Raw genomic sequence first — 15,282 nt, 5'->3', positions numbered from 1 at the left:
ACACTTTTTGCCAACGTTTCTACGAGCCGGATGAAACCATGTCTGGCCCGCGGGCGGTATTTTGGGCATCACTGTTGTTAAAGTGTGAATGTTTATCTTCCTTTGGTTATTTAACTGCTAAATACTCATTCAATAGAAATATATTGTTGTAAATATTGCTGATCAAAGGCAAAAGGAAATGTAATTGTATCTTACCGTGATTACAATACAGACCAGAACAATGGAGGCTATTGTGATAGTGTTCTGTGATATAGACTCCCTAACAGCATCATAGCAGCCCTGATAACAATGGTGATGATATAGGTTATTGCGGGTGATTTATATGTAATTAAAATACATTTATGTTTTAAACAATTCTGTGTACTGCTATAGTCAAAAACATTGCCACCCACACAGATCAACAGATGAACCATTGTTGTCCTTTGACTAAAGGTGACTAAAACAACATGGACTCCTTAATGATACATTTTATTTTAGGGAGATATAAAACTTTTTAAAATTTAGTTTAAAAAGAGCCAATTTTCTTAAACATTGTCAAGCTTTTTTGGAATCTAGGGTTGCAATTATTTTTATATATTAAAAACTGCAGTTAGTACTAAGTGTTTTGCAGTTCACTTAATGGTTCTACTTCAGCCCTATGTAGGCCTATATACAAAGTGCCCACACCCATGGGCATTTATTTTTACAATCACTGCTGTTCATATGGCACTTGTGTCTGTAATTGCAATAACACTTAGCCTTAGCCACTATACTATATACTATACTATAGTGACTATAGTAATGGAAAAAAGAATTCTTAAATTAATACAAAAATAAGTAATCTTGTTTTACATGGATTAAATGGCTGAGTAACAGACCTACATTTGATCATTCAATTCTATTTCCATAGTTGAGAATGAAACAAAGGTTCTCACATTATATGTCACTGATCTCTGTGGAAGCATATTTCTTAAAGTACTACACTATTCAGTTTGCAATACTTATACTCACTCTATGATACAAAGCAGGATTAACGTCTGTCACCATAGAGGGCTCTTTCTGTACTGGGATAATAAGAGAGCCAGCTGAAGGCTGCAACTTTTGACATTCTGTCAGGTTGGTGATACTGACATTGCAACAACTCTCTGGCACATAGTCTCTTGACAGAGCTGGCGCTGCAGCAATTACATATAGATGTGCTTATTGTGGCATCTATCTTAATGATATGGAAATGTTTAATATTACTGTAAATGACATTATGTATTCATACAAGTATACAATGATGTGCTTGAAGTAAATCATGAGACTTAAAGAATTACATACCAGTAGTAAATGTATTAAATCTTATCAAATAACTTTATTACATCAGTTGGAAATTTTCTAATAACTCTATAGCACTGTGGAGAGTCACAGAGAGGCTGATAATTTAAGGAACTTAACACTCCGTCTGTCTCAGTACTTTTTTTTTCTTATGGAATATATTGAAGGTAAACTGGATCTTATAAACAAACCATTTCAAAGTTTTGACTTTGATAGTGCTAAGTATTGTTTTTTTATGTTATTTTATTCATCAATATATTTAAATGACTGCATTCTTCTCAGAAATGAAAGGCTAAGCATTAGTGTAATTAGGACTTACTTCTAAAACATAACAAAAAGAATGTGATAGAAAGTTTGCTCAACTAATACTATTGTAAATGTTCCCCTTCCCACCTCTTGCTCCATTGGTTTGTGTTTTTAGGTTGAAAGTGTTTTTAGCAGTCCTCATTGGGAAAAGGACTTCATCCGTTTGTTTGTCTGTCTGTCCTTCTGTCAGTTTTGATTTTAAAAAAATAAACATACTTTTTGTACCTAACTATTTTCAATACTATTTCATCATCACTTTAACATGTCCAGAGAAAGTTGTTGTTTTTTTTAATTAAATATGCAAATTGATGTTGTTTTTTCATACACATGCCTGTTCAGTATACAAGTATTAGCACAAGGCTATCTTATGTAGTGTGGCAATACTACTGTAGTGAAAGGGAACTGATCATACTGTTTGGTTTTCTGGAACATATATATATATATATATTGTTACGAATCTCACTATCCAGGCTCTCTGCAAACTGCACCATACACCACCAACTTAAAGAACTTGACAAGTCAGGGCTCCAAAATAACGTAAAGGTTTAATGTCCATAAATAACAGCCAATACTGTACAATTGGCAGCACGTAGAACAGTACAAATAGCTCTGCGATAACAAATATCTCTCCGATAACACCGTTCCGCCGTATCAAGTCTTGCACTGGCCTCTCCGTCTCGTTCCGGGCTTGCACTGGGTTCAACAGTTCAGGACTGACTTCACACACTTGGGCTCGTTGTGTCGGACTCGATCACAGACCAAGATCAAGACGCCGTTCGTCTCAACTGTACTTGATAGTACTCCGCACTGAACCGTCGTAATGCTCCGTACAGAACCACACCGCTGAACTGTGCTGTAGTCGACCGTGTTCTGAACTCTTGTCGTGAACCTCCTTTCTGAACCTTGCTGTATTGAGCCCCTTTTCTCCCCGTCTTGACTGCGCAACCTCCGCTCTTATATAGGGTCCCTACTGGCCTTCTCGAACCGGACAGAACGCCCATCGACGTTTCTAGGTGGTCAGATGACTATAACTCTCGTGACGCTCCTGAGCTCTGTTCACGTCGGCGATCCTTCCCGAACTGTCCTGTTGACCCTCGACTCGGCTGACAGTCGTAACTCGTCACGCTTGACCGCTCGTCTAGCGCTGGCCTGGGGCGATTTGCGTCGGCTGACTACACACACACCACTACCCCCATCTGTGCCACCACCAGGTTTATAACACTGCCCCCTCCTTAGATCTGTCCGTCCCGGACAGAATCAACATCATGACATTGGCTGTAAGGTTTCATCGCTGCAGGCGGGGGTCGATCAGTGGCAGTCGGCTTGCCTCTTGAGCTTGATGGAGCCATCCATGTTGCAGTCAGCTTCCTTCTTCTCCTCCAGTTGGCCTTCACCTGTTTGCCTCGACGTCGTGCTTTCATCGCCACCCACGTTGAATTTAGTAAACGTTTTCTTCTTTTCCTCCAGTTAGCCTTCATCTGGTTGCATTGATGTCGTGAGCGCATCGTCATCCATGTTGCACTCAGGAAAAGTCGCCTTCTTCTTCTTCTTCTCCGCCAGTTGGTCTTCATGTGGCTGCAGTTATTTCTTGGTTGAATCACCATGCACGTTGGACTACGCAAACGCCGCCTTCTTCTTTTCCTCCAGTTGATCGTCCTCTTGTTGCAGTGACGTTTTGGTTGCATCGACCTCTTGTCTGTCGGTACTGAGGACAGCCACTTGACACATGGAGAGGTATAGGATGTAAGGGCTGGGGATACCAAGATCGTTGGCAAAAGAGGTAGCTTCATAGGGCTTTGCGAAGAAGGACTGGGATGGGCTTCAAACCCACAGGACAGGGAATTGTGGAACAGGTCATCATCTTCAGCCTTGTCTGGGGGGCATGCTCGTGGGGCAGGTTGGTAACACTCCTCGTGCAATGGTCCTTCGGCTTCAGGCTCCATTCGGCTTTCTTCTTCATCATCAGGACCTCTCTCTCTCTCGTCTCAGTATCGGGCCAATCGCCTGTTGGTTTCAGACCTTGTCGATGGCTTTCATCGTGCAAATGTCCATCATCTTCAACGTCAGGCTTCCTTGGGTTCTCTTGACCACCATCAGTGCTTCTCTCGCTAATCTTCGCATCTGGACGAACGTCTGTAGGGTCCAAGCCTCGCTGGTAGCTTTCATCATGTAAACGTCCCTCAGCAACAGGCCTGTAGGCAAACTCAGCGTTCTCTTGATCTGTCTTGCTGTTTGAGGTGCTCATATCAGGTACAGCTGCATCACGACCTTTGATCAAACTATTGGTCTCTTTTCTCGTTTCTTCATCAGTCTCCTTCTGCTTCTGGTTCTCGTTGAGAGCACAATCTTCATCAACACTACACTGGTTTCTGCCTGTTTCTTCAAAACTTTGGATGGGTTGTAGTTCGACGTTGAATGATGGTGCGGCTGCTCCATCCTTCAAATCACTCTGGCAGCATGGGGTTTCTACCACGTCTTTCGAATTTCTCAGCATGGGTCTCGTCATTTCCTTCACCGAAGTATACATCTGTTCGAGCCCGGAACAGGTCTGTTCATTCAACATGTTCCACATTGTACTCGTGGCACGAACCTCTTCTCGTACGGCGCTCATCTGCTCTTGCTTGCTACGGGTGATCTCTTCTTGCATAGCTGCCATCTGTTCCTGCATGATACTCGTACTGGTGATCAGTTGCTGCATGCTACTGGTGAGCTGTTCCAGCAAGTTAGGTTCAACTTCAAAAAGGTATGTGTCCGGATCTTCTTTTTCTTCCAACATGTCTTCTCGGAGGCGTGCTTGTAAAGTCTCCTTGTTACCATATATCTTCAGCCTTCGTCCACGGAGTTCTTCCTTCAGTTCTCTAAATTCAAGTTCGTACAGCAGTTTCAGACGAGCCATAGTAGATCCGATCCAATCCGATTCCGATCCGATCCCACTTCTGACACCAGTTGTTACGAATCTCACTATCCAGGCTCTCTGCAAACTGCACCATAACCACCAACTTAAAGAACTTGACAAGTCAGGGCTCCAAAATAACGTAAAGGTTTAATGTCCATAAATAACAGCCAATACTGTACAATTGGCAGCACGTAGAACAGTACAAATAGCTCTGCGATAACAAATATCTCTCCGATAACACCGTTCCGCCGTATCAAGTCTTGCACTGGCCTCTCCGTCTCGTTCCGGGCTTGCACTGGGTTCAACAGTTCAGGACTGACTTCACACACTTGGGCTCGTTGTGTCGGACTCGATCACAGACCAAGATCAAGACGCCGTTCGTCTCAACTGTACTTGATAGTACTCCGCACTGAACCGTCGTAATGCTCCGTACAGAACCACACCGCTGAACTGTGCTGTAGTCGACCGTGTTCTGAACTCTTGTCGTGAACCTCCTTTCTGAACCTTGCTGTATTGAGCCCCTTTTCTCCCCGTCTTGACTGCGCAACCTCCGCTCTTATATAGGGTCCCAACTGGCCTTCTCGAACCGGACAGAACGCCCATCGACGTTTCTAGGTGGTCAGATGACTATAACTCTCGTGACGCTCCTGAGCTCTGTTCACGTCGGCGATCCTTCCCGAACTGTCCTGTTGACCCTCGACTCGGCTGACAGTCGTAACTCGTCACGCTTGACCGCTCGTCTAGCGCTGGCCTGGGGCGATTTGCGTCGGCTGACTACACACACACCACTACCCCCATCTGTGCCACCACCAGGTTTATAACAATATATATATATATATATATTTATGTAGGTATATATATATGTATATTTATTTATTATTTTGGTATTTGTTCTTAGATGCAACAGCAATGTATAGTCTTCCGAAAAATGTATTTTCGTTAATAGAAAATGAGTATACATAAGTGTAGACAGGACTGTAAAGGACATACCTATTTAAACAAATGCAACATTAACACATCATTAGACTGAAAACAGTTAAGATTAAGTCTGTACAAGTCTGTATGTAACATTATGTAAGTGTACAATGCCCACACAGTGGCTCCTCTCAAATATACAAGTTTGTATTTAATGCAAACTCCCTTTTTTGTCTTTATTGTTAATGAAATTGGAATTGTTTAAATATTAATTATGAATTAATTGAAACTAAAGCTTGTTGATTCCATGTGATATCCACTTGTCTTGGATAGGGATGTTCTTTCTTCAATCAGTACAACAAATTACTTGAGATTGTGTAGCAATAGATGAGTGTATAGAAGACAAAGGAGTCATCTTAGATAATATTTGAGTGAGCTGGATAGACTTTAGGCTGACACATTACAAAAGTCTTTGGAAATAAATTTAAAAAACATGCACCATCTTGATTGTGAAACCACTTGCTCCTCTGGTAGAGACACCAAGACCAGCTGCTTTTTAAGCCTCCACTTACACCACAGCACTGGAACTGTACGGAAATTGGAAAACAAAAAAATCCAAATTATCTAGCAAACATTTACAAAAACTATTACGGTATATAATTGAAATATTGGAGCATCCCAAGCAAAAGACTGTTATTTAAGGTAATATTCAGTATAAAGAGTTATTTACATGGTGCCGTTTCTCGTTTCATTGTTTTTTTGTACATTTTAGGCAGTTTCCCACCGTCTTGACAATCTACTTCTTTCCTTGCTCCAAGGTCAAGGTGTTAAAGAGAACTCCTGACTTTTCCTTGGCATATTTTACGCTTGACTTGTCATAGGTGTTACTTCATCTTACAGTGACCTCAACAAAGAACGTTTACTAAATGTTTAAAACGCGCTACCAAGACAAGGTCTAACACCAAGATCTAGACCCAGACTAGTTCATTAAACCAAGACTGTCTAAAACCATCTCTGCTAAACTAAAAAGTATAATACCAGGTATATCACTTACACATTTTGTTTAAATAATGGGAAAATCTTTTACTGCAAAACAAAATGAAACTTTCTGACCTCTTTCTGTAGTTTATTCCATATGTCTGTCGCCAGTTTATTGGAACTGTCAGTGGTGTAGTTGACGTAGAACTGGTCTGTCAATGAGCTCTTCATATGTTGGGACAGTTTGGCTTCAAACTGAAAGAGAGAAACTCTTACTTCCTAGCCGCATATGTCAACGTTTGGGATCATGCACAAATCAACATCTTCATTCAACAAAGCTAGTTCAAATACATTATTATGGTACTAAAACATAAGTAAGTCTATAGGCTACATATGAGATTTGTTAAAACCTTTGAAAAGGAAGGTCCTGTTTGGTGAAGACCTACACGCCTGCATGGATGTGTGTGGTTATACCATTCCGACTGTCATCATGATAGCCCCGAGTTAGAACCTTGCCCGCTTTTATCCCCTGTCGTCCTGAAGGAGGTTTGGGCGTAATGTTAATTAACGAAACCAACAAAACTGTTCCTCTGGCCTCATTTGCTCTACGGCACCAATAGTTCCTAGATTTCTATTAGCCGTGTACCCAGAACAAACATTTGCTATACGGCAGTGCTCCTTCTTCCCTAGTGCTATTAGTGCATGGAATGGGTTGCCTGAGCTAGCCAGGAAAACAGGTGACTTAGCAGAATTTAAGTCATTGGTTAATATGCATGACTAAATGCATGACGCGTAAAACGTAATTATCATCTTTTTTGAAGTAACGTCTGTATTATATGAGATCTCCAGTATTTCTCCAGTAGCCGTGTACCCAAAACAAACATTGGCTTAATTAAAGCTAACTCAGAGGAGTTTTTTGTAAAGAGAGTCTTCTGTGAAGATTATTCCATGTCCATGCTCCACAGTATGTTTTCTTTTAATGTATCCAATGTGAGCCCAACATCGACGGTTTCTTAATCAGAGGTCCGCGGATTTCAATCGCCCACGTAATTAAACTAATTTCCTTTACTTATTGAGACACTCACAGACGCTCTATTAGTGACTTGTTCTTACAAAGATGTGCTCCACCGGAAGTATGGTCTGAAAAGATTGCCCGCGTTATGTTGCACATCTAGCACAGACTATTTTATTTCTAGATCGAGTGTGAATATGAATCAATACAACGATATTTTCTTTTCATCTCTTTTTGTTTTCAACAGCTAAGACTTCTAGGCTATACAAAAATCAATACATTGTTCAGGCCAAATGATTATATTTTATTGATACACTAACGCATGCAGCCAGAGTGAGATTATTGATGGATTTCAGAGCGGGTACTCGTTTACTGTGGTTTCAAATAATTGATGAATATTTTATTTTTTCTCTCACTTCGAAAGTAGGCTCATTTAAAGATGTGTCCTTTGTACAAAATCTAGAGAACATATTTGTCTTGCGCATTGAGCTAAAGAAAGACACAGCGAAACAGGAATTTTTATTTTTTAAAAAAAGTACGATTATCTGACACCCTTCCTGCATAAACATTAAAACCTTGGAAAATCGAATACAGTGACATGAAAACTGGGGACATTGCACCCAATTCTATGATTGATGAAGCATTCATATAGGCTTTAGAAATCTGTGGATGATTAGTTTGAGTACAAGATATTTGCGGGATAAGGAATCAATTCTTATTTTAAATTCAGTTGTGGATTTCAAAATGTAAAGCAAATAAATCAAGATTTGAGATATAAAGCAAATGTTTTCCCAGAACAAAAAGTTTCCACTAAAACTGTTAGAATTGAGTAGGCCTACACATCGTGCTTTTTGAGAAAAGAACTGGAAGGTAGTTATATAGTCTAACAAGTTTCCCTTGTGGTCGATGATGTAAAGATCATCTGTTTCTGTGACCTAACGTTAACAAGGGTGTCATGTGGGCTACAAAAATAAATGTTCTTATTACGTATGTAAAATGAAGCTTGTGAAGGTGTTTTAACGCAATGGTATAAAATAAGGTCGCGTTAAAGGAAAAAGTTAATTTGGTCTATATGGTACAATTACAGTGAACAACGTTCCAGAAGTAAGACGTTACACTAAGTCACTCATCTGTTGTCACTTCTTAACGTCTTTGGCAGTGGCTAGAATAGTTCATCTTACAAGACGAGATGTTATCTTTGTTTTGTTTTGTTTTCAAAAAGCTTTGGCTTTAAAGAGCAATGCTGCGTCAAAAACATATACTTACGTTCTCTTTGAAGAAGAATCCCAGGATGGCACAGACAAGAAACAACAGCAGTATGATCATCATAAAGAATAAATACTGTAACAAAACAGAATATTTGTCTTTGATCACCACATTTCACTGGAATATATAAAGTGGCACTGACTCACTTTGCTGGACAACATCCACAACTTTCACCCGTATTTATTCGTCCACACTCAAGACTACGTAAAGCAATGCTGACCAAGCCTAGAACTGGTTTGCTCTCCAAGAGTCCTCCCAGACAGCCCGCGAGGGAGATGAGAGACATGACAGAGCCACCAACCAACACAATGGTACACGCTGCGTGGTAGAGCTCTTCACCAGACACTAGCTTCATCTCACTGGCGCCATACTCAGAGGATGTGGCCCAGACTCCTAGACCAATGGTCGTGGCTCCCATAATCTGTGATAAAATATGTAGGCCTATGTATTTAATGATTTGGTTCACAGATATACGTAATATAAAAAATACACTACTCTAACTCTATACGCGAAATGCCACTCATTCTGCGTCTGATAAGGAAATCCCCCCCCCCCCCCAAACAGAAATTACATTTATTATTTTTATAGGAAATAAATATTAAAACATATTTCTTTAAGAAACTCAACGCTCTGTCAATATACGTAGGTAGATCACAAACAAAACACAAACTTTCAACCTACCAAAACAAAAATATTAAATCCAACCAGAATATATTTCATCAAACGGTTTCCAAGTCCATCGAGAGGCATGGCTGTGCGTGCGTGCGTGCGAGTATTAAAAGCAAATTATTACTTTCACATTATTATTAAATATATGCTTGAAGAATTTCACCTAATGTCTGAAATAAAAGAATATTTTGATTAATATAGATTGTTCAATTTTTGGAAGGGTGCTAAATTTAAAAAAGCATATCATTAATCAATGAACCATGTGAATGATCATGAACTATATACAATTTCTCGATAATGTTGGAAGCTTGTTCGTGTTGTACAGTCTGGAGGGCGATCCATGAATATGTTTGTCTGGGTTTATTATTGTAATTGAGAAAAAAAAACTGAATGAAACAAATGTTTAAGCAGCACACAGAAATAGCACAAAGCATACTACATAGAAAACAAAGAAGACAAAGACTTTGCCAAAAAAAAAAAGCCAATATTTAATCAGTAAAAGCAAATGTTTTCGACGTTTTTTCTTGTATACACTTAGAGAACAGTCTTAGGAGTTCAAGATATACACACTAAATGTAATTGCATGAAGCAATTTAATTTCAAGTCACTAAAGAGACTTGAGCGAGGACAAATATATCAAATCTTACGCACATTTGGCAAGTCTGTGTTAGTGTATACATGTTGATCTTATATCAACAGATTGAGACAATGTTTGTAAAATGTTTTAAATATTTCGGATGTTCCTTCAGAGCTGAAGATAGTTTACTTCCTAGTCCAAACCTCCCGCAGGACGACGGGGGATGGGAGCGGGCAGGGTTTGAACCCGGGACCATCGATAAATCCAAACGACAGTCCAGCGTGAAAACCGCACGACCAGGCAGCCATAGGCAATAGGTTACATCAGTTCTTCCCAACACTAAGCAAAGGATTTGAAAGGCCTTGAAGGATTTATTCAACAATCAGCCGCCTTAACTTTACTAGATCTATCTGGTTGTGCGTTGGACCATTAGGGCGCAACAGATGATCTGGCCGTTATTTTCACTCATTCCTCATGTCTTGATTTTAAAAAATCCAGCAGGGTTTGCACACTATTAGATATGATCCAAAAATTGTAGATAAAATAATTTTGCTATGTACATTATGAAAAGTATGATAGTAAATACAAGGAGACATTATGGATGCATAGACCAGTCTTCGCCAATACGCCTATGACATTCAATGACCAAGTCAGATAAGAAATGATAGGTTTTAAACAAATGGCTAGTTGCCTTGCACTCCCCATTGCACACGCCAAATTTCGATTCGCAAATGTCGCTGTGATTAAACGAAGCTTATAATATATCTTTACACGTGACTTACAAGCTGAGGAAGATAACATAGAAACAGTAAACAAACAACATTGGATAGTTGCCTGGTCGCTTGGTATGTGCTTTGGACTCTCGACTTCATAGTCCAGTGTTCGAGCCCTGCCCGCCGCTTCCCCCCCCCCCTTTCCCAACCAGGCCGTTCTGCCAGATGTTTGGGCTAGGTTGTAATTCTTCAACGCTGGTAAAAACATCCAAAATATATAAAACAAATAAAAGAACATGGACAAAGTAAACTCAAAACACAGAAAGACGAAGTAAACTCAAAACACAGAAAGTCAAAGTAAACTCAAAACACAGAAAGACGAAGTAAACTCAAAACACAGAAAGACAAAGTAAACTCAAAACACAGAAAGACGAAGTAAACTCAAAACACAGAAAGTCAAAGTAAACTCAAAACACAGAAAGACGAAGTAAACTCAAAACACAGAAAGACAAAGTAAACTCAAAACACAGAAAGACGAAGTAAACTCAAAACACAGAAAGTCAAAGTAAACTCAAAACACAGAAAGACGAAGTAAACTCAAAACACAGAAAGACAAAGTAAACTCAAAACACAGAAAGACGAAGTAAACTCAAAACACAGAAAGTCAAAGTAAACTCAAAACACAGAAAGACAAAGTAAACTCAAAACACAGAAAGTCAAAGTAAACTCAAAACACAGAAAGACGAAGTAAACTCAAAACACAGAAAGACAAAGTAAACTCAAAACACAGAAAGACAAAGTAAACTCAAAACACAGAAAGTCAAAGTAAACTCAAAACACAGAAAGACAAAGTAAACTCAAAACACAGAAAGATAAAGTAAACTCAAAACACAGAAAGTCAAAGTAAACTCAAAACACAGAAAGACGAAGTAAACTCAAAACACAGAAAGACAAAGTAAACTCAAAACACAGAAAGACAAAGTAAACTCAAAACACAGAAAGTCAAAGTAAACTCAAAACACAGAAAGACAAAGTAAACTCAAAACACAGAAAGATAAAGTAAACTCAAAACACAGAAAGTCAAAGTAAACTCAAAACACAGAAAGACGAAGTAAACTCAAAACACAGAAAGTCAAAGTAAACTCAAAACACAGAAAGACGAAGTAAACTCAAAACACAGAAAGACAAAGTAAACTCAAAACACAGAAAGACGAAGTAAACTCAAAACACAGAAAGTCAAAGTAAACTCAAAACACAGAAAGACGAAGTAAACTCAAAACACAGAAAGACAAAGTAAACTCAAAACACAGAAAGTCAAAGTAAACTCAAAACACAGAAAGACGAAGTAAACTCAAAACACAGAAAGACAAAGTAAACTCAAAACACAGAAAGACAAAGTAAACTCAAAACACAGAAAGTCAAAGTAAACTCAAAACACAGAAAGACAAAGTAAACTCAAAACACAGAAAGACAAAGTAAACTCAAAACACAGAAAGACGAAGTAAACTCAAAATACAGAAAGACAAAGTAAACTCAAAACACAGAAAGACGAAGTAAACTCAAAACACAGAAAGACGAAGTAAACTCAAAACACAGAAAGACGAAGTAAACTCAAAACAAAGAAAGTCAAAGTAAACTCAAAACACAGAAAGACGAAGTAAACTCAAAACACAGAAAGACAAAGTAAACTCAAAACACAGAAAGACGAAGTAAACTCAAAACACAGAAAGTCAAAGTAAACTCAAAACACAGAAAGACAAAGTAAACTCAAAACACAGAAAGTCAAAGTAAACTCAAAACACAGAAAGACGAAGTAAACTCAAAACACAGAAAGACAAAGTAAACTCAAAACACAGAAAGACAAAGTAAACTCAAAACACAGAAAGTCAAAGTAAACTCAAAACACAGAAAGACAAAGTAAACTCAAAACACAGAAAGATAAAGTAAACTCAAAACACAGAAAGTCAAAGTAAACTCAAAACACAGAAAGTCAAAGTAAACTCAAAACACAGAAAGACAAAGTAAACTCAAAACACAGAAAGACAAAGTAAACTCAAAACACAGAAAGTCAAAGTAAACTCAAAACACAGAAAGACGAAGTAAACTCAAAACACAGAAAGTCAAAGTAAACTCAAAACACAGAAAGACAAAGTAAACTCAAAACACAGAAAGTCAAAGTAAACTCAAAACACAGAAAGACGAAGTAAACTCAAAACACAGAAAGACAAAGTAAACTCAAAACACAGAAAGACAAAGTAAACTCAAAACACAGAAAGTCAAAGTAAACTCAAAACACAGAAAGACAAAGTAAACTCAAAACACAGAAAGATAAAGTAAACTCAAAACACAGAAAGTCAAAGTAAACTCAAAACACAGAAAGACGAAGTAAACTCAAAACACAGAAAGACAAAGTAAACTCAAAACACAGAAAGACAAAGTAAACTCAAAACACAGAAAGTCAAAGTAAACTCAAAACACAGAAAGACAAAGTAAACTCAAAACACAGAAAGATAAAGTAAACTCAAAACACAGAAAGTCAAAGTAAACTCAAAACACAGAAAGACGAAGTAAACTCAAAACACAGAAAGTCAAAGTAAACTCAAAACACAGAAAGACGAAGTAAACTCAAAACACAGAAAGACAAAGTAAACTCAAAACACAGAAAGACGAAGTAAACTCAAAACACAGAAAGTCAAAGTAAACTCAAAACACAGAAAGACGAAGTAAACTCAAAACACAGAAAGACAAAGTAAACTCAAAACACAGAAAGTCAAAGTAAACTCAAAACACAGAAAGACGAAGTAAACTCAAAACACAGAAAGACAAAGTAAACTCAAAACACAGAAAGACAAAGTAAACTCAAAACACAGAAAGTCAAAGTAAACTCAAAACACAGAAAGACAAAGTAAACTCAAAACACAGAAAGACAAAGTAAACTCAAAACACAGAAAGACGAAGTAAACTCAAAATACAGAAAGACAAAGTAAACTCAAAACACAGAAAGACGAAGTAAACTCAAAACACAGAAAGACGAAGTAAACTCAAAACACAGAAAGACGAAGTAAACTCAAAACAAAGAAAGTCAAAGTAAACTCAAAACACAGAAAGACGAAGTAAACTCAAAACACAGAAAGACAAAGTAAACTCAAAACACAGAAAGACGAAGTAAACTCAAAACACAGAAAGTCAAAGTAAACTCAAAACACAGAAAGACAAAGTAAACTCAAAACACAGAAAGTCAAAGTAAACTCAAAACACAGAAAGACGAAGTAAACTCAAAACACAGAAAGACAAAGTAAACTCAAAACACAGAAAGACAAAGTAAACTCAAAACACAGAAAGTCAAAGTAAACTCAAAACACAGAAAGACAAAGTAAACTCAAAACACAGAAAGATAAAGTAAACTCAAAACACAGAAAGTCAAAGTAAACTCAAAACACAGAAAGTCAAAGTAAACTCAAAACACAGAAAGACAAAGTAAACTCAAAACACAGAAAGATAAAGTAAACTCAAAACACAGAAAGTCAAAGTAAACTCAAAACACAGAAAGACGAAGTAAACTCAAAACACAGAAAGTCAAAGTAAACTCAAAACACAGAAAGACAAAGTAAACTCAAAACACAGAAAGACAAAGTAAACTCAAAACACAGAAAGACGAAGTAAACTCAAAACACAGAAAGTCAAAGTAAACTCAAAACACAGAAAGACAAAGTAAACTCAAAACACAGAAAGATAAAGTAAACTCAAAACACAGAAAGACAAAGTAAACTCAAAACACAGAAAGACGAAGTAAACTCAAAACACAGAAAGTCAAAGTAAACTCAAAACACAGAAAGACAAAGTAAACTCAAAACACAGAAAGACAAAGTAAACTCAAAACACAGAAAGACGAAGTAAACTCAAAATACAGAAAGACAAAGTAAACTCAAAACACAGAAAGACGAAGTAAACTCAAAACACAGAAAGACGAAGTAAACTCAAAACACAGAAAGACAAAGTAAACTCAAAACACAGAAAGACGAAGTAAACTCAAAACACAGAAAGTCAAAGTAAACTCAAAACACAGAAAGACAAAGTAAACTCAAAACACAGAAAGACAAAGTAAACTCAAAACACAGAAAGACGAAGTAAACTCAAAACACAGAAAGACGAAGTAAACTCAAAACACAGAAAGACAAAGTAAACTCAAAACACAGAAAGACGAAGTAAACTCAAAACACAGAAAGACAAAGTAATCTCAGAAAATAGAAAACAAAGTATAAAACACAGAACCGGCATCATAACAGCAGGTCAAATGTTTCTAATAAGTTCAATAAAGAAATCTTTACACTAGTTTCGATCCTCTCTAAGTATGAAATCATTCAACCCACTTTAAGAAGGCCTGTTAAATAGACAAAAACAAAAGAGGAAAATCTCCTTAACGGTAAACGCACATTTCAATGCAACACAAATGTAGTCCCTGAATTCAATGAAGGGAAACACTTTAAATAGATAACAAAGGAGAAACAATAATCACCAATACCAACGTGTTTGCTCTCAACACAAAAGATATGAGCATTATAAGATCAAACAATAGAGTGCTGGCTATTGCATTTGAAAAAACAAAAACTTTTGCAGGTTTAGCCCGAGAGGTTGTGAAATGGTGCATCTC

The 15,282-nt window shown here is 37.7% G+C and overlaps 1 protein-coding gene across 3 annotated transcripts in view; it reads right to left on the bottom strand.

The window, feature by feature from the left end:
* Positions 1–15,282, bottom strand: part of LOC106059704 (tetraspanin-9-like) — an 18,930-nt gene extending 3,648 nt beyond the window's left edge. For 2 of the 3 annotated variants that reach the window (XM_013217403.2, XM_013217398.2), the window contains exons 1-8: positions 15,148–15,276; positions 9,354–9,511; positions 8,893–9,093; positions 8,673–8,747; positions 6,530–6,649; positions 5,916–6,003; positions 991–1,154; positions 196–279 (exon numbers count right to left, since the gene is read on the bottom strand). In XM_013217403.2, the coding sequence (XP_013072857.2) occupies positions 196–279; positions 991–1,154; positions 5,916–6,003; positions 6,530–6,649; positions 8,673–8,747; positions 8,893–9,093; positions 9,354–9,422 (801 nt within the window). In that variant the 5' untranslated portion in view covers positions 9,423–9,511; positions 15,148–15,276. Of the gene's footprint in view, positions 1–195; positions 280–990; positions 1,155–5,915; positions 6,004–6,529; positions 6,650–8,672; positions 8,748–8,892; positions 9,094–9,353; positions 9,512–15,147 lie in introns of all 3 variants that reach the window. The other variant, XM_056030128.1, reaches the window with a different exon arrangement.

This window comes from Biomphalaria glabrata, chromosome 5, assembly GCF_947242115.1.
Source record: "Biomphalaria glabrata chromosome 5, xgBioGlab47.1, whole genome shotgun sequence".
NCBI classification, from domain to species: Eukaryota; Metazoa; Mollusca; class Gastropoda; family Planorbidae; genus Biomphalaria; species Biomphalaria glabrata.
Note: the sequence above shows the minus strand (reverse complement) of the source record. Positions and strands in the feature narration are given on the sequence as shown.